The following is a 27,003-nucleotide window of genomic DNA, read 5'->3' on the forward strand; positions in this document are numbered from 1 at the left end:
CTCTGCTTCTGGTCTGGTGCAGTTACTGAAAGAATATTTTGGGTGACCTCCCTCTGGTCTCCCTTCTGGTCTTCTTTCCTTCAATTCCTCTACTGTCAGCCAGAGTGACTGCTACCTATCAGGCCTATTGGACTTACTTGCATTTTATATTTTAGCTGCACCAAACTTATTTTTCCTCTAACATAATAGCCCTATTCTTTCTTATTTCCATGCCTTCTAATATGCTGCGTCCTCAGCCTGGCTCCCTTCACCTGATAATATCTGAGTCATCCTGCAAATCTTAAGTTAGCTATTCCCTTCTCCAGGAAGCCCTCCTTGACCCAGCCCCAGGTTAAATACTTCTGAGGGCTCCTTCAGCTTTGGACTTCCTCTGAGGAAGTTCTAATCCTGCTTTGAGTAATAGACTGTTTTTCATCTTTGTTTTATAATTAATTATGTGAGAACAGAGACTGATACGGTTTGGCTGTGTCCCACCTAAATCTCATCTTGAATTTTAGCTCCCATAATTCCCACGTGTTGTAGGAGGAACTTGGTGGGAGATAATTGAATCATGGGGGCGGTTTCCTTCATACTATTCTTGTGGTAGTGAATAATTCTCATGAGATCTGATGGTTTTATAAGGGGTTTCCTGTTTTGCTTGGGTCTCATTCTCTCTTGCCTGCCACCATGTAAGATGTGCCTTTCACCTTCTGCCATGATTGTGAAGCCTCCCCAGCCATGTGGAACAGTGAGTCCATTAAACCTCTTTTTCTTTATAAATTACCCAGTCTCGGGTATGTCTATCAGCAGCATAAAAATGAACTAATACAGGGACCATATCTGTTTTCTTCAGTATGGGACCCCCAGAACCTAGAATGGTGCCTAGAATGTGGCAAACACTTTTACTTTTTGAATGTATTTTTGCTTTCTGGTATCCTTTTCCAGCACACTTCACTAATGTTCTGAGTATCATTTAAACTATTTATAAAATTAGACTTTAGAACACAAAGATAAATTGGTTCACATAGTAACTAGGTAACTTGGTATAAACTAAAAGTAATTTTTAAAACTCAGCCCAAAATGACTTATGTTTGTCTAAACCAATAAGAAGAGTTTTCAAAATAGCGAACTGCACAACTGACGACATACAGCAAACACATCTTTGCCAATGGGAGCAAGTAATGGGGAACAAACCAAGCTCAACTTGTTCTGGAAAAAAACCCTATTGTTTTATTATTATTTAGAAAGCACACACAACAATTTATTGGGGCAAAAGAAAAAATGCAAAATAAGTGAGCATACAAATTTATTTTAAAAGAACTGATGTCACTTCCCAAGTCATATCTATGTGAGCTTTTAAAACTTTTGTATTTCTTATATCTGTATTCATAATCAGAGTTATGGATATAGATATATGGAAACACATCACACACTCATCAGAAATCCTTTCTCCAAAAATCTGTAGGGAATGCATCCCTTTTCTTCCTACAGGTGTTTCCTTGGATCACGCCACAGTCTCTTTTCTCTGAGTTCGTCTCTGATGACAAGTGAGGATACTTGTGAAGGAAGATTTCCCCTTAGTTCTTGACTTTTTCTTTATTTTTTTCTGATTCTTCAGTGAGATTCCTAGTTCTTCCATGATGGCGTTGAAAGAGAGACACTAGGGAACATGAGATACAGACCATCAGCTTAATTAAGCCTATCTCATGTGCCGTTGACCTGCCTCTTGCCTAGGTATTTATGAACACAAGATATTGGCCTGAAGGCAGCTCTGTCACAATTGGCCAGTTCCCATCACCTCCTCCTCCACCCACTGGCCACCCACCTTTTCTACTCGGGGAAACTGAGATGCCAAGTTAGCTGGGCAAACTTTGGGATTTCATTCACAAATGCAGTAGCATAAAACTACCCAGTTAAAGCAAACTCAGGGCTCTCAAAATAGATAACTTACCTTTGCTGAGACACCAAAATAGAGTTAAATTAAGTCATTTCCCCCACTGAGATGATCCAAACATTGATAGGATTATCAAGGCATACGGACACTTCAGTAATGCTATAGAAAATGAACAAACCTTCTCTACACCAAGGCTTTGTTTTTTTCTCCCATGAAACCTTACTTTGTTCCTAAAATAAAATCTAATTCTTGATGACTTTCCTTTCTGATAAAAAAAAAAGAAAAAAAACAATTTTAAATTGTACATTTTCTCCAAAAAACAGAGATTCTGGCAGCAGCAATGATGCAGCTGTGGTTGAAATGAAAAATAATGTGGTACTGAACTGCACAGCAAAAACGATGGCATAATACAAAAGAAAATGGAAAATGGAATTATGATTGAAAAATGTTCTACATATACAGACAATATATATAATCTCCATTGCAATTATGCTATATCTGTTCACATGCATAGTACATAAATGGACCAACAAAGCATAATTTGCTGTCATTTTTCTAGCCAAGATAAGACCTTTGAGTGAAAAATTCCTGCTCAGAGAAATTTCTATAATGTCCTGGTTAGAGAAATTTCTAAAAAGTAGTTTTCTTTTTGATGAGGTCACTCTTAAAACATCCTCTAGTGATGTAAGCCAGCACAGGAGGACAAAGGCAGCATGATTCCACTTATATGAAGCATCTAAAATAGTCAAAGTCATGAAAACAGAGAGTAGAATGGTAGTTGCCAAAGGCTGGGAGGAAGGGAAATTGGGGCAGTTGCTGCTCAAGGGGATATAAAGTTTCAATTATGCAAGATAAATAAGTTCCGGAGATCTTCTGTACCACATTGTGCCTGTAGTTAATATCGTCTTGAACGCTTAGACATTTTTAAGCGGTTAGATCTCAAGTGTTTTTACCACAATAAAAAAAATCCTCCAAAAACCAAAGCCTTTGGCAAGCATACTTTTTTAACCTTAGCACACAAAATGGATATGGTTGAAAGTCAAATGACAGTGTGCCACCAGGTGATGTGTCTAGGTTGTAACTGCCTTACAGGAAGAAATTCGTGTCCTATGTTTGCAAAGTACTAAACATCTAGTGTGTTTCTTGTGTATCAGCGTGCAACATGCGTATTTGAAAATGTTCTTTTTGTTCCAAAAATAACCTAATGTAGTTTAGAGAAGTAGTAGTTTTAAATTTTTCTATTTTTAATTTTTTTTCTAGTTGATTTCAAAACCAGGCCTAGAATTTAGGTTCTAGGCGTAAACTATTGGCCTATCAGATGTATGTCTCTTAAAAAACTGGTTCTTTGAATAAAACTTTTTATCTCTTTTAAGCATAAGTGTTTATAGGATGTGAATTTCACTCCCATTTTCTTATAATACAAAAACATAAAAACTCATGTCATGTGTGCTAATTTTCTTTCAAATGGTAAGTTGTGGCTTCAGTGAATTGGGAGGGATGTCATTGCCACACAAAGAAAAACGTCAGAAAGTTTTTTATGAACTATACTTAAAAAATGTTATAGCAAGTACAGATGCTTCTCACTTACTATGGGGTTGTGTCCCAATACACACATTGTATGCTGAAAATATTAAGGAGAAATTGCATTTAATACACCTAACCTACAGTTTAGCCTAGCTTACCTTATACACTCATGGAACACTTACACTAGCCTACAGTTGGGCAAAATCATCTATGCAGCCCATTTTATAATACAGTGTTGACTCTGTCATATAATTTGTTTATTGAATACTATGCCGAAGGTAAAACACAGAATGGTTGTGTGGGCACTTAAAGTGTGGTTTGTCCAGTCTGTGTATCACTTCCGCACCACTGCAAAGTCAAAAAATTGTAAGTCAAAACTTCATGTCTGTATATCATGAATAAATATAATAATTTATTGACATTACACCATATAAAGCTTATGAGTTGCTACTAAGAGCAAATTAAGCCTTTTATATTGTAATTGTGATATATAGTATTGTATCAGAGTCTTGCAAACTTTGCTCAGAAATTTATTTCAATGGAAGAAATATTTTTGGCATTAAAATGGAAGGAACGGAAGGAGGAAAGAAAAGAGTGTCAAGAAATTTGCAAACTTTATTACATATTATGACCTTTATATAGATGGGGAAATTTACTATTGGAGATATTAAGTAACTTACCCAAGAAAAAGAGCTTGCATTTCAACTCAATGTATCTGGACTGCCCAAACGAAGTGCTTTCACGAGAAATCATCTACACATTACCTTTTAAAAATATTTTTTATCACTATAGATAGCTTTTTGTGAATTTTCCCAAAAACTATTATGTTAAGAAATTCCAATCTTTCTGCTTTACTTGAACTCTCAAGCATTTGATTTTAGGCATTCCATTTCATTTTATATTGAAATCGCCAAAATGAATCTCCGAGTGTGACTTGACACACACAGAGGAAGGTCTCATTGAAACCTCTTTTCCCTATTTTGGGTAGAAGAGTGGTCATGGATATTACCTTGACAATCTGTTTCAACTAAGTTGATGTTTTTAAAAAAGGAAATCCTCCCCCAGATTTTAGACTGCCTTAAAGTACAACAAACATCTTTACTCTTGACTAACTCCAAGTATTTATTTCTTGCTGCTTGTGTGAGAGCAAATATAAATATAGTTTTATCAGTGGTCTGCTTTCTCTGTCTTTGGTCGCAAACAATGATTTCTTTTTGATTCTCACTTTGTCTCCAACTGTTGAAAAGAAAATGGCAAGATATTGGGGCTGACCTTTCTGCCTCCAAGTTTTTGCTGTAGTCACAAGGAAAGGTGACCTTTAAGGCCTCTCCCAGCCATGAGCTGGAGTAAACCACACATTCTTGGATCCACAGGAAATGAAATTGTGAAGGTCATTTTTCAGCCCAGAGTGGCTTGGGAGGGGCTCATATTCATTAATTAATTTGCCTTTTATGATCTCAGAATTAAAGATACATATAAAGATTGAGCTTCTGAACTGGGACCAAAATGACAGTAGCTTTCTAAAACTTCTGTTTGTAGGCTTGGGTTTTTCATATTCACAGAGCCATAGAAACATTATTTTAAAGCATGTTGGTTTAAATTCCTAAATCCTGCTTTCATGAGAAAGTATCAAACATAATGGCATTCAGCTAGCTGCCTTACTCAAGACGTCTTGCAAAAGGAGGCGGGATACTCAGGTAGTATTTTCTGGTACTTTGCAGACTGGAAATTCCTCCAGTAGCCTGGATCTGGGACCTGGATTAAAAATGTGATGGAGTTCAAATTTCTAATAAATCTACACTTGCACTTGACTTTTTTTTTTTTTTTTTGACAGAGTCTCACTCTGTCACCAGGCTGGAGTGCAGTGGTGCCAACTTGGCTCACTGCAACTTCTGCCTCCTGTTTCAAGCGATTCTCCTGCCTCAGCCTCCCGAGTAGCTGGGACTACAGGTGTGCGCCACCACACGCAGCTAATTTTTGTATTTTTAGTAGAGATGGGGTTTCACCATGTTGGCCAGGATGGTCTTGATCTCCTGACCTCGTGATCCACCCCCTCTTGGCCTCGCAAAGTGCTGGGATTACAGGCGTAAGCCACCGTGCCCGGCCTACAAGTGACTTTTAATTACAGTTTAGAATTGGTGCCTGGTATCAGAATGACGAGTTTTAATTTCAGCTATACTTCCAGTAACTGGGTTACACTGGGCAAGGTATTTATTTTCTCTTGGACTCAGTTTCCTTATGTATAAAGTGGGACAATAGTAGAATCATTTTCATAGAGCTATTATGATAATTCAATGTACTGTTATATGCAAAACAGTCCAATGGGTGGCATATTTTAAGTATGCTCTTTCTTTAACATGAAGTTTTATATACCATAGTATATATTTTAGCTCCATGCCATTCATTGCGCTGTCTTTTTTTTTTTTCCCCCGTGGGAGAGATACAATGAAAAGGTTGATGGTTCTTTAATTTGAGCCATCTGATGCACACCTGTGCAGCAATTCCTTTGAGTTGCTTATACTAGTGTTTTAGTTAAAATAGTTCCCATACGTGTTTAAAACATAAATTTTCAATGCCTATTACCACTTCTTTTGCCCAGTCCATGTTTCTGTGTCTATGTAGTTTATAGGCATTATGACAACTTGCATTGTGCTCTATACATAGGCACTCCAACATCAGAAGGAAATGAAAGCTCACTGCAGTCCCTGGCAATTTAAAAATTCCATCTCTGTGCTTATGAACCATCTATTAATACAATGAAACTTTATAATAATGTCTGATAGAAAAATTCATTTACAAATGAATTTATAGTAATAAAGTATGTTCTTGCCATTTATGCTGTTTCTGACATTATCCAAAAATAACGTAGAGTGTGTGTGTGTGTGTGTGTATGTGTGTATGTGTGTGTGTGTGTGACCTTTCCTTTAGAGGAAAGGAAATGGAGAAACACAAGTTAGTCTAGTAGAGATTGAAACAGAAACTTCAACTAAAACTCTTGGTTTTAGAAGGAGAGAGATTTGCTTGTTTATTTCAGTTTTGCAGAAAGTTATTGCTCTTTTCTGATTCCTTGGTGCTTGCGGTGTGTCCCTAAGGAGCCACTGTTCTTCCATATTCTGTTGTCTTTGCTTTCTTTTACCTTCCCCTTTGGTTTGTTTCTTTTTTAATTGCTGACTTCATGGCTTCGAATTAACCTCAAATGTTAGATTTCTTGATGCTTGTGTGAGCCTGAATATAAAATTATATCTTCTCTTTACACCTTTATCCTTCTGTTGCAAATGTTGCCCTGGATGGGGTGGGAGGGACTAATAAAATTCTATTTGTTGTGTACCTAAAATACTCTGCCTCACAAAAAAAATGATTCAGGGGAAAATAACAATTTTTTTTAAGTTATATATAAAGCTCTGGGCAAGAATTGGATTTGAGTTTGCAGTATTCAAAAAACTAGACTGTTTGGAATTGGCTTTCATACTGGTTGCAAATTGACATCAGATTGTGAATGTCAGATTGATTTCTCATTGTAGATTTAGCACTTATGCATTCACGTCTTTCATTCATTGGTAGGTATAGGTAAACATTTCGGAGAACTGCTTTGGATGCTTATAACCTTAAGGATTTTTCCGAGGAATTATTTTTCAGAAGCTCTGGCCTAGGCAATAATACAATACAAATCTTACATTTTGTATAGGTCTCTCCCTTTAATAGGCTCCTTATTCAAAGGTACTTGAAGTGCTCTGTGACACAGTCTGATAAATTTTCTCATTACACGTGGAAGAAAAAGGATGTTATTGTCATTGTATAGATGTAAAACCTTGCATTTTATGTATAGACCTACTATAAGTTGAAAGCAAGCTATGATTTGGAGTATTTTTATAAAGACAATTTCAGCAAAATGTAGAATATTAAAGAAATAGTTTCCTGAAAAATAATGGGATTATTATTACTATTTTTTTTTGTCTTGGTCAAATTCCTGCTGTAGTTCTGTGAAGCTAGTGTCTCAATGATTATATTTTTTAAAGAAGGACGAAAATTTCACTTCCTTAACATTTTTTAACTCTAAGCCCTAGTGTAGGAGCAAACCTAGGATGGTTTGAGGATACAGTCAGGAAAATTTTTAAGGAATAGGAACAGAAGAATCATAGTTAGGGATTTGCAACATAGAGACTTGTACAGTCTGGTCACCTATCTGTCCACAGATTTCACTCCCTTCCAAGAGAATTAATGATCTAAGAGCAGAGGTCAGGCTTTAATCGTCTCTCACTAATTATATGAAGGCAGGTGGAAGGAGATTTTTGGAGTAGCTTTATGTGTACCATCCTTGTGGGAAGTTTTTGCATTCCAGAACTGAGGATTTGGGCAGCATTTCCTGTGGTTTGATCCATTTTCTGAGCTCATTCTTAACCCATGGGCCGTCTTTTATGCACCCATCCTTGGAATTTAAAAAAAAAAGTGAATCCAAGAGGTTGAATGTTGATCACCGTATTAGCTTTTGGAATAGTGGTTATGTTGATTTGTGCCTGAGAGCTAATGAGAAAGCTGATTCTCATCTCCTGGGTCCGTGTAAAGAATGTTGGGGTGAAGGAAATCTAGCCACTGAAATAAAACTTCCAAGTGTGGTCACCTATCCTAATCTCCATCTGTGACCCAGCAACCACGTCTTGCCTGGGCCATTTTCTTGCACCTTTAAAGCTTTAAACTGGCTCCCCATGGGAAATGACTCTCGAAAGCCCCTGTCTTCCCTTCCTTTGGCTACAGCATATAGACTTCATGCACTCCTTTTTCCTGTGTTTGTTAATGTCATGTTTTCATTACCTCCATGTTGTCTCTTCTCTATTTTATTTTTGCTCCCACACCTGGGACCTGATGCCAACATCCTTACCATCTTGGATCCTAGATTTAAGTTTCTCTGTATGAATGCATGCCCTAGAATTCCTTGTTCTCCTAAACGAGCTCTTCAAACCATAAAAATATACCTATGAGGGACACAGGGTTACTCCATGACATCAGATACACAAGTGTCTTCGTCCTGTTGTTCATCTTTATTTAAAGATTTCATTTAGAAACCTTATTCTCTCAATAGAAAAATAGTATATTGTTAAATGGCATGCACAATCCATATGGATTTTTATTTTTAAAAAATGATCCTTAAAAAATTTTGCACATTTTGGCCACCCAGGGCTATCCAGTGCAAATTCCTGACAAGTAGTGGATGTGTAAGTTCATCCTCCTCTAACATTAGGGATAATGTCATGGAAAACTTTGAAAAGTAGAGTTAACATTGAGGCCATGTAATATTTTGATATTAATCTGTGTGCTTTTTTCCAGTTCTTCTGAATCCCAGTCCTTTTCCTCACTTTTCAAGTTACAGCAAGCACTTTTATATGCATTATCTTCAGGGTAGGGATGATATAGAAAGAAAAAAGACTCAAATTTGGAGCTTTGAGCTTTTACATGGACTTTTGTGGATCTATAGAAGACGCTGCAGTCTTTGAAGCTATTAATTACAACAGTCAGGTGTTTGAAACAAGGAAAAGGCAGGTACTTTGAATTGTAAAAGTTTGACATTAAATATCAAGCTTAGAGCCTTCAGGACTCAGCCTATAGGACTGAGGATGGAGTATAAAGAAAGGGTTATCTTGTAGCTGCTGCCAAGGAGAAAAGTTCAACCAGGTGATATGAGAATCTTGACCAGAGCCTAGATGCCGAGGGAGATCTGAGGAGGGGCACCTCCTCTGCCTTCTCTGGGGGCAAACTCCCATGCAGTGGGATAAGAAAAGCAGCCTGATAGGTGTGGGGACTTGAGAACACAGGGAAACCATAGCCCAGTCTCTGTCACAGGCATTTAGAGGAGGCAGTTAATGGAGCAGAGAAGTGTCAGCGAGGTATGCCATCAGGCCAGCCTGAAACTGTCCTCTGAGACTCCCATGGCCTCCCAAGGGTGCTCCAGAGCAGCTAAAACATTTTCCTGCCCTAGAAAGGACACATGAATAGCTGATGGTATAAAAGGGAGCATGAAACATGGCCCAGTCCAGTGCTATGAGCAGAGAACAGAGAGATATTCCTGCAGTGAGGATAAGCTTCCAGTGGGCCTTGTATACCTGTAAGTAAGCAGCTCTCCTTGCTTAAAAGTGGCAGAAATGTGGGTTTGTGCTTCAGTCCAAACCACACAGTGCCTTTCTCCTCTCCAGAGTCACTGTCAGAGGCCAGTGTGGCTTTGTGCCTTGGCCCTCTAGCTTCTCTCTGGCTTCCTGAACTGAAGGCCTGAGAGGATTCTGCGTGGATTGGCTTTCCCTGACCTCATGGAAAAGGCTTGATTTTTTTGTTTTTTGTTTTTGTTTTTTTGAATTTCAGAGGCTGAATTAGGGCCATAAAATAAACTTCCAAGAAATTCTTTGCATGCCCTTTCTCTACAGGGAATGGCCCTACCTTTAAGCTAAACTGACCGTGATGTGTAGGGTGTTCGTTTTCCACAGTGCACGTATGCACTACACGCATAGTTTTCGGGGTACCAGTTTATGCCTATGGCAGTGGGAATGCATTTTTCTCAAGCTAAAAACTTGGATTTGCAAACAAATTATGTGATACTATTTTAAAAAATAGAACTCACCTTAGCTTAGAGGTTCCCCGTCTGCTAGTGCATCTTATCAACCCAAGGTAATTCACTTTTGGTTTAAAATGCTTTCTTTTGGTTAATGTCTCAGTTAATGCAAGCCTCTCCCCACGTCCCTTCTCTCTTCTCTTCTTTCCAAGGGTCAGCTGGGATAAGGAGAAGTGTCTAGAGGGCCCAGGATCAGCTAGTCCAAGGCCACCCTCTGTCCTTTTGTCTTCCATGGGGATGTGACATCCTACTAGGTCATGAACACTGATTTCTGACTCTGCTGTGCCCTCTGAGATGACCATGGTCCCACTGTGGTCTCTGTGTCACATCCACACACTCTGTGTCTTTCCTGCTCTAACCTCAAGTCTTCCAGTCCACTGGTTCTCTCAGCCCTTCCACACATGCCCCTTGGGTGAGAAGAGCCATGGATTTTTGGCTGTTTTCCCTGCATTCTCTGAGATTGAGGAAGTCACTATCTATGAAACATTCCATAGCTTCACTGCCTACATGCTGTTATTCTGCCATTCAGGAGACAGTGGCATACAAAATGTCACTACAAGTCTTACCACCTCCTGGCCCTTCACCCTGTGAAGTAAAAAATGGCATTTTCTGTCCAGGATTCCCTTTTAATTTTTCTGTGGTTTCTATTCTCCTGCATCCTCCCAAGTGTGAACTTGGCTCAGAGATGGTAATTGGTTTAGGAATAGCCTCCTCGCAGAGATTAAGGTAGTATCTAATCTTTGTGACTTTCCTCCAATTCTCTCTTTCCTAGTGGTTAGAATCTGGTCTGGGGTAGGAAAATCAGGTAGTAAAATATCATCATCTCTATTTCTTCAACCTTAGGCTTTTGGGTTTTGGCTCTGGCCAATTATAGATAAACTTTTTTTGAATTATAACAACTTACATATTCAATGAAACATCTGGATCTTGCAATTAGAAACCATGGTTTTCAAGATTTTTCTCTGTGCTACAAATCTGCAGGGACTACTTAACATCTCAAAAGCTAAAAGTTTAACTCATTTTTAGTTTGAGAACAGTTCATATAAAAACCCTCATACTTGATGGTAGGAAGAAAGGTAGGGATAAAAACAATAGAAAATAAATGCACGCTGTCCTCTTTATTTCTCCTTGTCTGTCTTTAGAAGAAACACTAAGTTACACTTACAGAATAGAGTCTTCCTATGAGGTCCAGTCTCATTTATCGTCCTCTTTTGTGAATTGTGAATGTGTATTCATTTCTACAGCTTCAAATAGCTTCCTAGGTACGTATCTCTTTTTTGTTTTGTTTTACCTGGTCTGTAGGCTCATTAAGGTCAAGAACAATTCTACTTCTGCAAACTTCACTCTGTCTGTAATGATTTGCTTAAGATTCACTGGATGGAAACCTTCTTGCTTCTTGATGTCGTGATGGCTAGAGGGGCCATTTTCTCTATATCCAGGGGAGGCCTTTCTGCCTTGAAGTACTGGCAGGACACAGTCATTCTGACGGCAATAAGAATTCCATGTGTCCAAGAGAGACACATAACCATATAAAGAAATGTAGAAACAAAAATCTCTTTTTATCACTGCTTCTATGTTTTTTGTTTTTCTTTCCTTCCCATTTTCTACAAGAGTCAAACAATATTGTGGTTGGCAGAGAACTTCACATGCAACCTCCTCATTCCACAGATGAATAAACGGAGGTTGAGGGAAGTAAAATGACTTGCCCAAAGACACACAGCCCTTTGGCAGCGGTGTGGAAACCTGAGTTCTTGGCATGTGATTCCCAAGTCACCTGTCTATTGGGCCATGCCCAGCGTTCAGAGTTTGTTTGGTTGATAAGACAACATCAACTTGTACACTAGAAACGTTATTTCTAAATTGATGTTAATTGCTTCCTGGCTTTTCTAATAATTAATGAATGTTTGAGTTTTCAGGCAAAGGAAAGCCTCTTTGCACGATTACAAAAATAACCTAATTAAAGAGACTTTTGCAAATCACTTGCTAAATAAGTTGATCAGACTACAGAGAAATAGAACTGAAGACTCTCGGAAGCATCTGATAATATGCCAAGGAACACCGAGGAAAGATAAATACCAAGGTTGAGTGGGTTATCCAATGACAGCAATTTCTTGGTTCTTGTGGCTGGTAAACTGATCAGGACTGCTTTCGTGTCTTAGGTTGAAAAATCAGAATATTTGAATATTTTAAGTTTAAACCCTCCAGTTGAAAAACTGGGGAGAAAGACAATTCTGGTCAAGTTGAATTAAAATATTTTAGTTGCTAGGGGGAAATACAGTAACTTTATTCCATCACCCAGGTCTTACTCATTTTTGTGTCTATCTGGATGTATGCGTTGCAACATGGACACACATTGTTGTGTACTTTGGGCCATTAGCCGTATCTGGGCTGACAACAACAAAGTTCAAATTCTGCAGGGTTTCAAATTCACACACTGCATTTGTAATGTTGACTTTCTATCACAAGGATGTTCATATCTTTGCAAATAGAAATTCTTAGAAAATTTAAGGTAGAACCGCATTCTCTGTAATACCAGCCTCTGTAGAGAGAATTTTGAAAGCAAAAATGATTTTAATATGCTTGTGCATATGGATATAAAATTCCATAACTGTGAGAAGCATAATGAGATGGTTCCTAAAGGCAAGTTAAAACTGCAGCATCAAGCAGAATTTTTTTTTTATTATCTACAAGAGTTAATTAATAATACCATTTGGCACTGTTAGATGTTCAGAAAATAGTCTAATAAGTAAGAATGCTTTGCTTTCCTTTTGCTGTTAAAGGCTGTTCAGACTCTTTAAATTGCTTACTAGGAAATAGACCTTGTGGTATAAGGGTCATGTGCTTGGAAACTAATTGGGATTCATTGTAGTACTGCATTGCCACAGATGGCTCATACAGAACATAATATAATACAATACCACTTAAATGCAGTGAGGTATTTGGAAATAATTTTCCTTGGCTAGGTTTATAATCACATGATCCAGCTGATTTTCCCAGCGGCAAGATTCCTACTCACCATGTATTCCTTAAGTATCTCCAATTTTGCTTGAAAAACTCTCTAAAATCAATTTATAATTTTAGTCTAAAACAAAGTAAAATATAAAGCTTAATTTTTTCCCCTTATTTCATTAGGTTAGAAGCAAACTTACTAGGAAACAAATCAGACAACACTATGTTTCATTGCTGTTGATGCATTTGTTCAATCTTTGTTTGTTTATCGATTTATAGAGATGAGGTCCCACCATGTTGCCCAGGCTAGTCTTGAACTCCTGGGCTTATAGGTGTGAGCCACCACTACCGGCCACTTGTTCAATCTTTTAATGTCTTCCTGCTCTCTCCTAAGCTTAAATAATATTTTTCGAAGTATAATCCACACACAATCTGTTATTATTTAACAAAAACTCATGCTCAACAGCTAATCTGAAATAAAACTAGTAAAACCACTATATTCAAGCTAGTTTTAATAAAAACTCGTGTTTACTATCTACTTTTAAATAATGCAACTACAGTTAGGATTGTTGGGAAAAAAAATGTAAGAAAAGCTATTTAAAAAAAAAAAAACCCTTGTATTGGAGATCCTTTTAAGAAGGAATCATGTATGTGACTTAATTTGGGAAAAAACTGCTATGTTCAAGCTAAGTTTTATGAAAACTAATGTATACAACTAGTTTTGGGCATTCACTTTCAGGCTTCATTGTAAATGCAGATTCCTGAACTCTTCCTACTTAGGAGAAATGTCGGGAGGTAGAGCCTGTAAACAGTAGTTTAGATAATTTCCCCAGGTGGTTCTGATTTACACCAGTGTATGAGAACTAGTAATGTAAATATAAAGCTTGAAAGTTTTTTTTTTTCTCCTTTCATATTCAAGTCTTTTGTTCTACAGTTTGCTTGAAATGCAGTGGTTCCTGGTAGGGTCACTGTGGTCTTAGCATCCATTGCCATGATGGCAAGAACTGGTTGAGAATCAGTATAAAAGGAGAAAGAGAAGAGTGTGGGCTGGGCCGCGGAGGCTTATGGCTGTAATCTCAGCACTTTGGGGGGCCGAGGTGGGTGGATCACCTGAGGTCAGGAGTTTGAGACCAGCTTGGCCAACATGGCTAAACTCCCGTCTCTACTAAAAATACAAAAATTAGCCAGGCGTGATGGTGCACGCCTGTAATCCCAGCTACTCAGGAGGCTGAGGCAGGAGAATGCTTGAACCAGGAGGCAGAGGTTGCAGTGAGACAAGATGATGCCACTGCACTCCAGCCTGGGAGACAGAGAAAGACTCCACCTCAAAAAAAAAAAAAAAAAAAAAAAAAAAGAGGAGTGTGAAGAAAGTAAGTACTCGACATTTCTCCAGGGAGGAAGGGTACAGAGAGAGCGGTAAACTGTCTACTTGATAATTCTGAGTTGGTCTAGCTGTATAGTTTTACAACTAATCATTGAAGATTATCAATTGAATATCATAAAATTTCCATCTCAAAGATGTGCAGGTCTTTCCTGAATTCTAAGTGGAAGGGGTCTGTCAGATTGAATGCCAAACATGTGTTGTACATATTGCGTAGGATTAGTGGCTCTACCTCTGCAATCAATCAAGCAATCAACAGCAACGATTTATTGAGTTCTAATTATATACATAAGTTTGTGTTTTAGCTTATTGGTTCTCAGCGTTCCCAGCACATTAAAATCAACTGGGCATCTGAAAAAATTACCATTGTCATGCCCCAACTAATTAAATTAGAATTTCTAGAGACGAGGTCCAGAGCTTCTACTATAGATATTCACATATTACCAATTTGGGTCCTTCTTCCGAGTGCAGTGACCTCTGCCATTGATTTATGATGCTTGTACAAGAAAAACTGCTCTTAGAGATAGAGCTTGAGCCTCTAAATTAGAAAACCAATTTTCTAAATGAGATTCCATTTTAAGATGCTTGATAAATTTGAGTTACTACCCATGTGACCAGAGAACAATACTTAGTTTCTCCAGAAGGTACCAACAGTTGTTAATGGATATATATTAACAGGACTTTTATTAATTATTTCATTTTCAATGCCATGATTTTATTTAATTATCATAGTAAATGTATGAAGTCCATAATATTACCTTCATTTTACAAGTAAGAAAATTGAGGCTTAGAAATTTACTCTAAAGAACACATAATTATTTATTGAGTGGCTACTATGTGCCAAGCACAATGCAAGATGTTTTGTACACTATTATGGGATGAGACTCACATGATCATACCTGTGTTCCCTTGAGGATGATCTGTGGAACACCGGTCTGTCAAGATGCTGTGGGGGAAAAATCTGCAATCTAATAGGCTTGAGAAGTGCTGAATACTTTTCTACTTTGTTGAAAATTCTCAATGCACAAAAACTTGTGACACACACTGAGATAGCATGTAGTAAAGGAACATTTAGAGTGACGCTCTATGGGTTATTTAACTACGAAAATTTTATTTGAGAAACATTTGCCAATTGAACCCATTTTGAAAAACACCCCTACAAAACTTTGTGTTCCAGAAATTTTGTCCCACTGCTACATATTAAGAAATTGAGACTGAGAAATTTGGTAACTTGCCTACAGTCATTCAGCGTGTGGCTCTGCTAGAACCTGAATCTAAGTTTGGCTGTTTTAGAAAATTTTCTTCTGCTTCTAAAATCTATAACTACAGGCCAGTGACTGATATCTACTTCGATGTTAGTAAAGCTGAATTTAAATTCTTGAAAGGATCAAATGTAATGTATGTGAAAACATTTTGAAAACTATAAAATAATACATAAATATCAGAATTAGGTAGTGTACAGTCTAAAGCAGTATAGAAATATTAACTTTTGAAAGAGATCATTTCTTTATCCAAATCTCTGAATTACACTTTTAAGTAATAGTCTCTGCAGAAAGTTAAGTTTTGTCAGTTATTGTTAATTTTGATTGTCAATACTTCATCAATCACACTTGAACTCTTTTAGTAGCATTTTTGGTTTATTAAATTGTCTTTGGGAGAGTAAACTTATGAAATTTGTGGTTTCTACATACTGAATCCATGAAATATGAAACTAAGAATAATATCATATTCATCCCAACATCTGATTCTATTGATTATGAAAATGTGAACTCTGACCTGGGACAAATAGTATGTTGCTTCTAGTTTAATAATAATAAAACAATGTTAGTGTAATTTATGATATTTTCTTCTGAGTACATTTCTTTAAAGAAGGAAGCAAAGCTGAGAAACAATTAGGACAAGAGTCAACTAGTCAACTTTCCTGAATATGCTTTACTGGCGAAATATACAGTTGATTGGAGAAGCTTGTGGTTTCCAAAACTGGGAGCCATTTAAAGCTAAGCAAAGAGAAGGTAAAATGCTGTATGATTGCACAGATGGCATATCTCTACTTCAAGGAATGTGCTTTAGGGGATTTCTTGATGTGTCAAAAGATGATAATCCCATTAAGAAAAGAATAAAGACCAACTGATCCCATATTTAGAAAAGACGAAACACACCTTCAACTCTCTTATTCACTAGCGAGGGGAAACGAGTCCAGAGGAATCATCAGATATTCTCTGTCACAACAAATTAAATGTGCAATAGGTTTTTTATGTCACCTGGTTGAGTTAGCGTGGGAATTATTTGCAGCACTTTGAATGCAGATGGAAAATGAATCTACAGAGATCTGTAACTAATGTGTATGGACATTCTTTCCTTTATTTTTTTCTTCTTGCCCTTTTCCCCAGAATACTTTAAATGAATGAATAATAATGATGGATCCAAAGAAATAACTGTGAAAATGGTGATGTTCAGGACAGACTGTTCCAAGAACAACCCCTCTATCTAAGGTAAGTGGGAAGGAAGTGAAATAACATCGCGTAGAAAGATGTTCATCAATGCAAAGTGAGTGGTAAATAGAAATGAATTAGTACATAGCTTAGGACTTTGCTGGGATCTTCAAAGAAGTACTATATAGCTTGAAAAATATCACCATTCCTTAGAGACTCAGAACCTACAGAAGACTGTTAAATTCTACAAGTAAATGTTATTTGAGAGTTTGAGGTTAATGAATTTCTGCCCAGGGATTATTCTTGACTGTGTTCTGTTTCCATGAGTGATGTTCAACCTAGCTAGTGTTCTTCTGTGACACCAGAGGTTTCAAGTTTAGTTTTCTTTCTGTGGATCATGGTTTTTAAATCTTTAAATGCTAAGACACTTTCGAGTCTTTGTGTAAATAATACATTTTAAATCGTGGAATCAATTTCAATTAAAAATTAACATTGTTATGGAGTTATGTGTGTACTATTGAAAAGGTAAGGGTTTTGGGTAGTTTGAAAATATGCAGATCTACACAATATATGAGACAGGGAGAAGAAAAGAGGAGGGAACAAAGTTCACAAAGATGAAAAGAAGTCCATAGAATTAGCATCTTGTTTCCATGCTTTGCCCTGTTGAAAGTCTGAATCTCTTTTTTCATGAAGGAAGAGTTACTTATTTTTAATGCATGAAGGTAGAACTAAGATGATGAGTGGGACAGAGAAGATTCCTGTAAATACACATTTCTAGAAGTCTGTATACCCCTAATATGCCCTGCTTCAACATACATTGCAAGTCTCTTTCCAGTGTATTCATTTCAATGTCTAGAATACATGAGTTTTGCTATCCTAAAGGAATAGAGAATTGTGGCTATTTATGCTTAGCAAATACAAATATCAACACCACGAATTAGCAAAAACATTTTCTACTGGGCACACCTTTTTTTTTTTTTTTTTTAAACTGATTACACAGTATGAACTGAGGACTGTTTCCGAATCCCTCTCTCCTCTCGAATTAATTTACCACATTCTAAATCCGTAGATAAAGTGGTTCCAGAAGTGGAGTTGGTTGGATGGGTTTGCTTACATTGCAGTCCATAAAAGAAACAAAAAGCCTTGCATGCAAAAGAAATGAGAAAAAAATATAGAAAAATGAATAAATCAGAAGCAAGAATGAATGTTTAAATGAAAATTTACATCACATGAAGCTGGCAACTATGAAAAGCACATTAAAGCATCATATATACAAGCTTTTATTTTTCAAATTAGTTGCATAAAATGAGACACCTCAAGAGCAAATTGAAAGTTAAAGCAGATCAGTTCATTCTCCCTTTGAATTAAAAAAACAGCTTCTTATAACAAGAGCTTTGGAAAGGGGTGTTCATTGTTGTCACAGTTGCCTTGTAATTCTGGGGAAGATTTTCATGTGAAACCAGGTTATAATGAATCATCCCCAGTTTTGGGCCCTTAAGGAGGGCTTCCATTTAAAGAAAGTGGATATATTATCAGATTATTAATCAGAACCAGCCACATAATTTGCAGTGTCCAGTGCGAAATGAAAATATGGGACACTTTGTTCAAAAATTATGTAGAATTTCACGATGACAGGAGAGCATTAAACTGGCTTTGTCATTAATAGTCATAGTCTTAACATTCTAACAATATTTAAAAATTGAATGGGGAGCCTGATTCATTATGATGACCATAAACTTTGTATTTTGTTTATTCTAGCATGGTTATGAAGGAATTATCTTAAATCACAATCAGCTTTTTCAAAAGAGTGTAAGTTGATTTCCTTCAAAAATGGTGTGATTTCCCTCAAAAATAAAAGTAATAGGCAAAAATGGTCAACTACTAAAATTGTCCTATAATCTCAAACACAATTTAGAAAAATAAAGTCTCATATACATTGCATTTTCATTTTGTATTGTTTGTGACATTCCTGGCAAAAAAAATTTGAGGTGATCTATCCTTTTACAAATCTTACTTTGATAGAAGTAAGTGTTCAATTTCATAGTATGACTTTTACATATTTATATAAATTGTTTTGCATTAGTACATGTGCTCAGAATCTATACTTAAGGGCTGGTAACATTTCTGTTAAATATCTTTTTATATCTTTTTCAATTTTGGATTTATTTTTGCCTTTTTCCATCTAAGGTTTCTATCTTACGAGCAAACAACTGTTCAAAAATTAACTGAGTTTGGAATTTCTGCACCGTCTTTCCAAATAATGCTAATTGGATTTAGTGTATAAGCCCCTTCCTTGTCGTTAATCAATGATAGACCTGCAGTGCCCATAGCACCTGGCAGGGATTCAATAGCTCTTTGCTCTAACTCAAAAATGGCTCTTCTGGGCATCTAATTCAATAGACTGAAAAAGAGCAAACATCCTTAAAACCCCCAAACTGAAGACAGATAATGCAAACTATAAACTAACCAGTCCTAGAAAGAGATGACTCACCTGTTCAATATCATTATTCTTCCGTGATTTGTATACGAATTCTCCAATAGCTACAAATACAGAAAGGACCAGTCCGGCAGCCAGAACAATGAAGATGCCTCCAATATTTTCCACTCCCAGGGCACTGGCTTCTTTATTGTCTTCCTCGGGGCAGCCATTCCCACGCCACCACTTCTCTTTCATCATATGCAGCTTCCCTTCTTCTTGGAGTTGAAGAATAGCAATAGTAATTTTATCCCGGTAAGGAGAACCTGGAAGTAAAACCATTTGGATATTGGTCACCAAAATGTTGAAGAAGACATCCAGAAGTATTCTTAATTATTGTCTTAGTGATAACTATGTTATGGCTGCTGTGAAACCCCAATCCACAAATTGACTTGCAAAGGACAGGAAAGTTCAATCCTATATTTTGAAGGCACTACATAATTGGAAAGAAGATAGCTGACATGTTGAGATTAACTTTGGCCCCGAATGTTTGCTCCTTTTAAATAAGGAGAAGCGAAGCTAGGAATTCTATGACATGTCTTTGTTTCTGGTGAGATCATTATGAGTCTTTTCACATGTCAAGAGATTTCATTGTGTAAGCTAAAAATAAAATTCTAAGCCCCCATTGACTGAACGACCCTCTTTTGTAACCAAAGGGACCCCAGAAAAACCTTAAGAACTTAGTTTGCAGCCATACCGGGATGGGAGGTCAGACAGAACAGTCTATTTGTGGCAATAAGATATCAAATTATAAACGGACTGAAGGCCATGCCAGACAAGGGTTAAGTCACACAGCATCGGACTTAAAAAATAAACTATGTTCCAACTGCTACAAGGCTTTTCTTTTTCTCAAGGAGGTAAACAAGCACTGGCCTCGAGATAGGCAATATTAAAACAATTACAGCTCATCCAACTCTTAGACACTGACTTCCAGCCGCTGTTTCACCAGCTATACCTTTCATTAAACAAGATCCTGATTTCCGTAACTTTCTCCAGAGAAGATCACTGACCTTAGACTGGTTCTGATTGGATTAAAGAGATTGTACCCTTGCATGCCATTGTGTCCTGAAAGACATTGTGACGTATAGAACCTAACTGTAAAACCATTAAATGTTACGTCTCTACCCCAAAGTGAACGAGGATTGTATGTTACATGCATTTTTGTTCAATATGCATGTGTCAGGATCATCTTCACAAATATTCATAGCTCCACCTGTAACCAGTTTAATATGTATGTTTAGCCAACCCATTCGGCATAAAGCTCTTGCCCCAACCCCTCTTTTTTCAAAGTGCCTGTCTTTGATCTTGGTTGGACACATGTTTTCCAGCCTACTGGATGACCACCTTGCAGATTGTCACCCTTTAATTATAAAGAAATGAAGTCTCCATTTCTACTTTCCAAATTTTTTGATATTGTGGTTACATTATTTTTAAGTTAGCAATTATTCAGATCTTACTTTTTTCTAGGCTCTTTGTTGTCTCATATTGTGACTGGGCTTGGCTGGATGACCAGCAGTGCCATTTCTTCTTCTGAGGGGGAGTAACTAGACATTTCCCACCTCCCTTACAGTTCAGTGTGGTTATGTGACTGGTTTCTAGCCAATAGGAATTAAGACGATGTCTTCCCAACGTGATCTTTGGCTCTCTCTCTTTTTCCAGATATATAGCAAGAAGGAAAGGATTTCAAGTCACTAGGAATGATGGAACCACAAAATAGGAGGAACTTGAGTCCCAGGATGATTTCATGAAGCACAGCCTCTCTTTCAATCCACACTGGACTGTGACAAGATCAAGAAATTAACATTGAATGTGTAAGCCACTGAAAATTTCAGATGTTGGTTAGTACATACTGATTAATGCACCTATTAAGATAAACTTAAGAGTAGGTTTTGAATAATTCAAATATCCTACAAAATTCAGGTAGGTTTGGAAAATTTGCAAGGACTGTATTAATATTATTTATACTCTATCTTCTAGTAATGCCATTGAACTTTTAATTATATAAGGGTTGGAAAGTGCCAACATCTACCTGTAGATATAGCTTCTCAATACTGGATTTTGGTTAATCAATGCAAAGGAAGAGGCAAAGTAAGATTCTTTTACTTAATCTCTCCTTGAATGTGAAGAACTCTTGTTAGCATTTCTTCTACTCAGTAGAAAAGTAGTACACCCTGGTTTTCTCTATTTGCAAACATTAAAGTTTTCCTTGGTGGAAGCATATTGATAAATGAGGCATCTTAGGACTAGAAGAAGTCTTAGGAATGATACAGTCCAGTCCACTTACAGTTCAGTACACATTCCATTTTAGAATGGAAGAAATTTAGGAACTGAAAGTATGAGTGAAACTGATAGTTGCTGGCACAGCCAAGAATCAAACTCAAGTTTCCTGACTTTTTACTTTTCAGTGTTGTTTTCACGACGGTGTTCCCAACCATTGCTCCCACCCCTACATATGCCTTATGTCCTATGGCATGGTTAAGTTAGAAAAACAGAAGGTTAACATTTGTGTCATTTGTTATCAATTTTCCTTGTAAGACTTCCTAAAATAATCGTCAGCATTCAAAAGCAAGTTTAAAAGAAGAGCAAAATGCATTGGGGTGAGATTATGGCTTATCAAGAGTATGAATTTTTGGTGAAAAAAATGGATATTGAAAACAAAATTAAAAGCTATTGGCTGTTTGCTTAAATATCCCCAGAATAATGGCTAGTGTAAAAATTAGCACCATTGATATACCCATAGCAGGTGAGCAATTAAGTGAATTAGAGCACTTTGCTTTAATGTACATGAAAGTGCTTTGAAGAGTGTAAGAATGATTCTTATGTTAGTTGTTGCAGTAATAATCCTAGGAGCATACACAGTGGGTGCTCAGTAAATGTTGACTGATGCTTTCCTTCTGCCTCCAGGCTGCGCAATACCTAAAATATTTCAGACAGATGAAAATCTGATCTCTGTTTAAAGTTGGTCTCTGAGAAAGATAATTTCCAGCCTCCTGGTAAGCTGTTCAAACCTTAAATGCTCTTGTTCTCTCAGAGTTTTACTTTAAATCTCTCAGGAGGTACATTTCCAGAGCTGTTGTCCTGAGTGTCTCTAAGAAGCAAAGTCTTCAATTTTGTGTTGTGACTTTGCCAGTCTCTGATTATGGGACAGAGCTTGCAGCCATAAGGGAATTAGGGCAAGACTAGAAGTGTGCAGATAGTTTTTAATATCGGATTATATTTTAACTTAAGTTTTTGTTGTTGTTGCTTAAATGAAGTAAATGACATTGGAAGTTATTTATTATGTCACTTGAAATATATATATTTCACACACACACACACACACACACATACACATATCTTCCTGAATAGCAACTGATCTTTTGTAGAGTCAATTCATCATAAAAGAAACATCTCGCAAATTTTTCCAACAGCTGTATTCTCAATGGATGTATTCTCTGTGAGGTCTGCCATCTGTTCCAATTATTCCTTCATTGTTTTTGGTTTAAAAGCATGACAGGTTTATAACCACTATGAAAAATTCCTGGAGTATATTTATTTTCATCTAGGAAGTGGGGAAGGCTTTTCAACTTTGGAACTTGGGTGAGGTTGGCCAAAAGGAGACTGAATGGGTACATTTGGATCTCTCTGTATTATATGTATATTTTTATATATTTTTGTATTGTATGTATATTTAATGTTAATGGTACCCAACACTAGGTCAGCTTCATTTGCATGAAAGCAGGCAGCGATTTTCAAAGTGCTGCATTCATTTAGGAAAGTGGTAGGAAGAAGTGCATTGTTCCCTCCTACCTCCAGCCCTGCGTCACTCACTGTACTATCAGAAATTTTAGCTTTCAAGTTACATTCCATGCTGTAGAAGGAATGCCAATTAAAAGTCTCATGTTAAAGTGCAAACGTTCTCAGGAGGGATGATACACGTTGTTATTTTAAATCATTATTAACAGACAGGAATTTTGGTACCAAAAAGGGGTGTTGAAATGTGGTGGGGTAGGGTTATGAGGTGGGAGATAGAATGATAAAAGTACAGTTTTTGACTTTATAATTTAGTCTAGAGATGGTTCTATTAAGAACTATAGTTACTCCTCTACGAGGGTCTTGATTCTGCAAAAATTCAGGCAAAGGTACCTACACTTGGTGTTCTCGTCTGATTTATGGCCCGTTTGAAATCAGCATCTAACTTCCCCCACCTTTATTATCTAAAATGAGGTGTCAAAGCTTGCTTAGGGCAATAGGACGTTGTTTTTAAAGTCAAAAAGAGGTATAGTATCCTGTTAGCCAGTGCCAAATGATCCCCTGAGTCTCTTGGAAAACATGTTGACTAAATTATAGGAGAGCTTACCACTTGGGGCAAAATACACACCTCACTAGCAATATTAGTATTTTCATCAGGAGAAGTTATTGGAAATAAAGAAGCAAGAAGGTAGCTGTAAATCTTCTAGCCCAATCATTCTGCAGGAAATTTATTTGGAGGACATACATGATAACAATAATAATAAAGTTAATTTCTCCATAGCACATATTTCTAACAGAAGGTAGATAGCAGGAAGTCAAACTGGCTGTGTATTCATGGTAAATGTGGAAGATAGTTGAACTTTATCTGATTAGTTATATTCATATTAATTAAAATTTGAATATATAAAATGCAGCTTTTTCTTTTTTAATGAATTTGTTGCTAAATAAAAACATTAGGACAATTCACCTAAAATCTGGATTTTTTTTATTTTCTTAGAAAATGGAATATTCCAGAATCTTGTTCTCAAACTCCTACATGTCTACAACTCTGACCTGAAAGGCAGCTCTCTCTTTTAGGTAAGTCATGTGGTCTATAATTTTCCATAATTGCCACCGTTCCCTACCACCTCCTGGCACAAGCATGCTTTGCTCACTTATGATATCTGCTTGGCCTCTGTAAGCATTTTAGTTTGTGATCCCTGCATGATGGATCATCCCTTTCAAATGACAAAAATACTAATACAAACAAGCAAAGCAAACCTACCTGGGGTCCTTAACGATCTGGCTTGACTGTTAGCTATGATTTCTGGACTTGCCCAGTAGTCTAGACAGTCCCTGATTCTTCTCCTTTGGAATGCTTACTAACAAATTACCAAGGGTTCACTTGGGAAGAGCAGGTTCCCACTATACCAGGACCTTATATGATACAGTTTTCTTTCTTTCTTTCTTTCTTCTCTTTCCTTTCTCTGTCTTTTTCTTTCTTTCCTTCCTTCCTTCTTTTCTCTCTCTTTCTTTCTTTCTCTTTCTTCCTTTCTCTCTCTTTCTTGCTTTCTTCTCTTTCCTTTCTCTCTTCTTTCTTTCTTTTCTTTCTCTCTCTCTCTCTCTCTCTTGCTCTCTTTCTTTCCCTGAGATGGAGTCTCGCTCTGTTGCCTAGGCTGGACTACAGTGGCACCATCTCAGCTCACTGCAACCTCCACCTCCAGGGTTCAAATGATTCTCCTGCCTCAGCCTCCTGAGTAGCTGGGACTATAGGCGCACGGCACCACACCCAGCTAATTTTTGTATTTTTAGTAGAGACGGGGTTTCACCATGTTGGCCAGGATAGTTTTGAGCTCCTGACCTCGTGATCTGCCCGCCTCGGCCTCCCAAAGTGTTGGGATTACAGGCATGAGCCATCGTGCCCGGCCACGATACAGTTTTCTATAGAGAGGGAAAAAATAGAGAGGGAGTTTCCTATGGAAAGGAAATCACTAATTACCCCTTAAATTCTCTTCATGTCTCCTATAGACATACAAGAATGTATTGCTATATGGGTCTATATGCCTAGGCAATAGTATTCCTAGGAGAGCAATAGCATGGAACTAAGGAATTTGGAGGTTTTACATAGTTGGCATTGATTGAATCTAACATTGCCTGAGCACATCAAACTTATAATCTTTATTCTTTTTCTTTTGACTGATATAGCCTTACTTTTTCATCTGTCATTATGGAACACTAGCCCTCTCACTTTTGCTATCCATATGCAGAATCAACTTTCTTCGATGATAATTTAAGGCAGATACATTATATAGGCATATATGGGTATTGAAGGAAACAATGTGAAGAGGATTAATTAGAAAGATATTCTCTTTAAGATATTTGGGGTGAAATAATAAAATCTATATATTCTTAAACATGCATTGGTAAAACTTGAAAGAAACACTGGTTAAAAGTATATTAAGTTAAATATCTGGGAATCTGTAATTCGTACTATGTCTCTTTACATTATTAGTTCACTAATGGCATTGTAGGCCTTCTCAGAATTTGGAATGAAGAACTCTGAGCCCATTTCCTCCCATACTGGTAACTGACATTCTCTATCTCAGTCTTGGTTCATGTCTGCCCCTCTTACCAATAGGCGTTCCCACTCCGTAACCTTTGGAGTCAATGAGGCCCCCGATCTGAGTGAGGTTGCAGTTTCTCTGCGTCACATACTCAATGCTGGTGGACTCCATCAGCAGCGCGTAGTCTGTGGTGAGCACTCTCTGGATCCCCTCGTCACTGTTTCTTACCAGGGCGGTCTGCTGCCTGCTGCTCATGAAAGCCCACATCTTCTCATAGGTGGAGATTTTTGATTTCTGGAGGGAAAGAAAACACACTCACCAGCAGAAGAGGGCTGGAAAAATACGACCTAAAGGTATTCAAAGTCCCAATGGTTCAAATAATGACAGGGAGGATACTTTCTCCACAGGTGGGGGAGTCAAGACTGATGATCTCGAGGCTTCACTTGTGTAGCTGAGAAGAGCCCAGTTCACTCACTATTGGACAGCATTCGCACGGAGGCAGCTATTGCAAGGAGACCTTGATCGACTGATGTAAGACACTGGTGCAAGGTACTTTTGTTGCTTTCAGTTAGGGAAGAAAAAATGTTGGTGTCAACAATAGCACTTGCCTAAAGAACTGCGGCCACTTAAGAACAAGCCATTGTGGCCCACTGGGCTAAGGGGTGACTAGCTCACTCCAGGACTCCGTTCATTTCATCCATTTTCCTTTCAATCAATCACTCAACTCCAGCAGGTATTGTTTTGCTGTTTCCAGGTATGTAAGTTTCAATCCTTGATCCAGCATTCTTCTGCTGGGGAGAGCCCTGGGGTAAACCACTGACTTCCTCTGCTTTATCTGTGAGAGAACTGTCATTCACTCTTCTCTTTTCTAGAAAACCTAGAATGTAAATGATCTTTTCAAATTAAAATTTAGATAAGAAAAATCTTTGGCAGGGCATGGTGGCTCACACCTGTAATCCCAGCACTTTGGGAGGCCGAGTCGAGCGGATCACATAAAGGTCAGCAGTTCAAGACCAGCCTGACCAACATGGTGAAACCCTGTCTCTACTGAAAAAATACAATTAGCCAGGTGTCGTGGCATGTGCCTATAATCCTAGGTACTCAGAAGGCTGAGGCAGGAGACTTGCTTGAACCCAGGAAGTGGAGGTTGCAGTGAGCCAAGATCGTGCCATTGCACTTCAGCTTGGGCAACAACAGCGAGACTCTGTCTCAAAAAAAAAAAAAAAAAAAAAAGAAAAATCTTCGTACTGCATTTATATGCCTTTTTATGTGTATAATTTTAATTGCAATCATATTTTAGATAATGGGGACTGAATATCTCATTTCAAAGTGTTCTATTAATATGTTTGTCTTTTCTCATATTCATCTTTTTGATAGATTCAGTAATAAATTATATATGTTATGCATTATATGCACATATACATATGTACCACTGCTTCATTATCTTACTTTTTTTGCTAAAGTATACTGCCTAAATTTTCATATTGCTTAAATATGA

At 37.4% G+C, this 27,003-nt stretch overlaps 1 protein-coding gene across 4 annotated transcripts in view; it reads right to left on the bottom strand.

Moving 5' to 3' along the window:
- Nucleotides 1-1,186: 1,186 nt before the first annotated feature.
- The window catches only part of GRIK1 (glutamate ionotropic receptor kainate type subunit 1), a 429,993-nt gene continuing 404,176 nt past the window's right edge, over nucleotides 1,187-27,003 (bottom strand). For 2 of the 4 annotated variants that reach the window (XM_030806037.1, XM_030806036.1), the window contains 4 exons: nucleotides 25,574-25,799; nucleotides 19,246-19,496; nucleotides 2,052-2,138; nucleotides 1,187-1,639 (listed from right to left, as the gene is read on the bottom strand). In XM_030806037.1, the coding sequence (XP_030661897.1) occupies nucleotides 1,484-1,639; nucleotides 2,052-2,138; nucleotides 19,246-19,496; nucleotides 25,574-25,799 (720 nt within the window). In that variant the 3' untranslated portion in view covers nucleotides 1,187-1,483. The remainder of the gene's footprint in view (nucleotides 1,640-2,051; nucleotides 2,139-19,245; nucleotides 19,497-25,573; nucleotides 25,800-27,003) is intronic. The other 2 variants (XM_030806035.1, XM_030806034.1) reach the window with 1 other exon arrangement.

Source organism: Nomascus leucogenys, chromosome 25 (genome assembly GCF_006542625.1).
Source record: "Nomascus leucogenys isolate Asia chromosome 25, Asia_NLE_v1, whole genome shotgun sequence".
NCBI classification, from domain to species: domain Eukaryota; kingdom Metazoa; phylum Chordata; class Mammalia; order Primates; family Hylobatidae; genus Nomascus; species Nomascus leucogenys.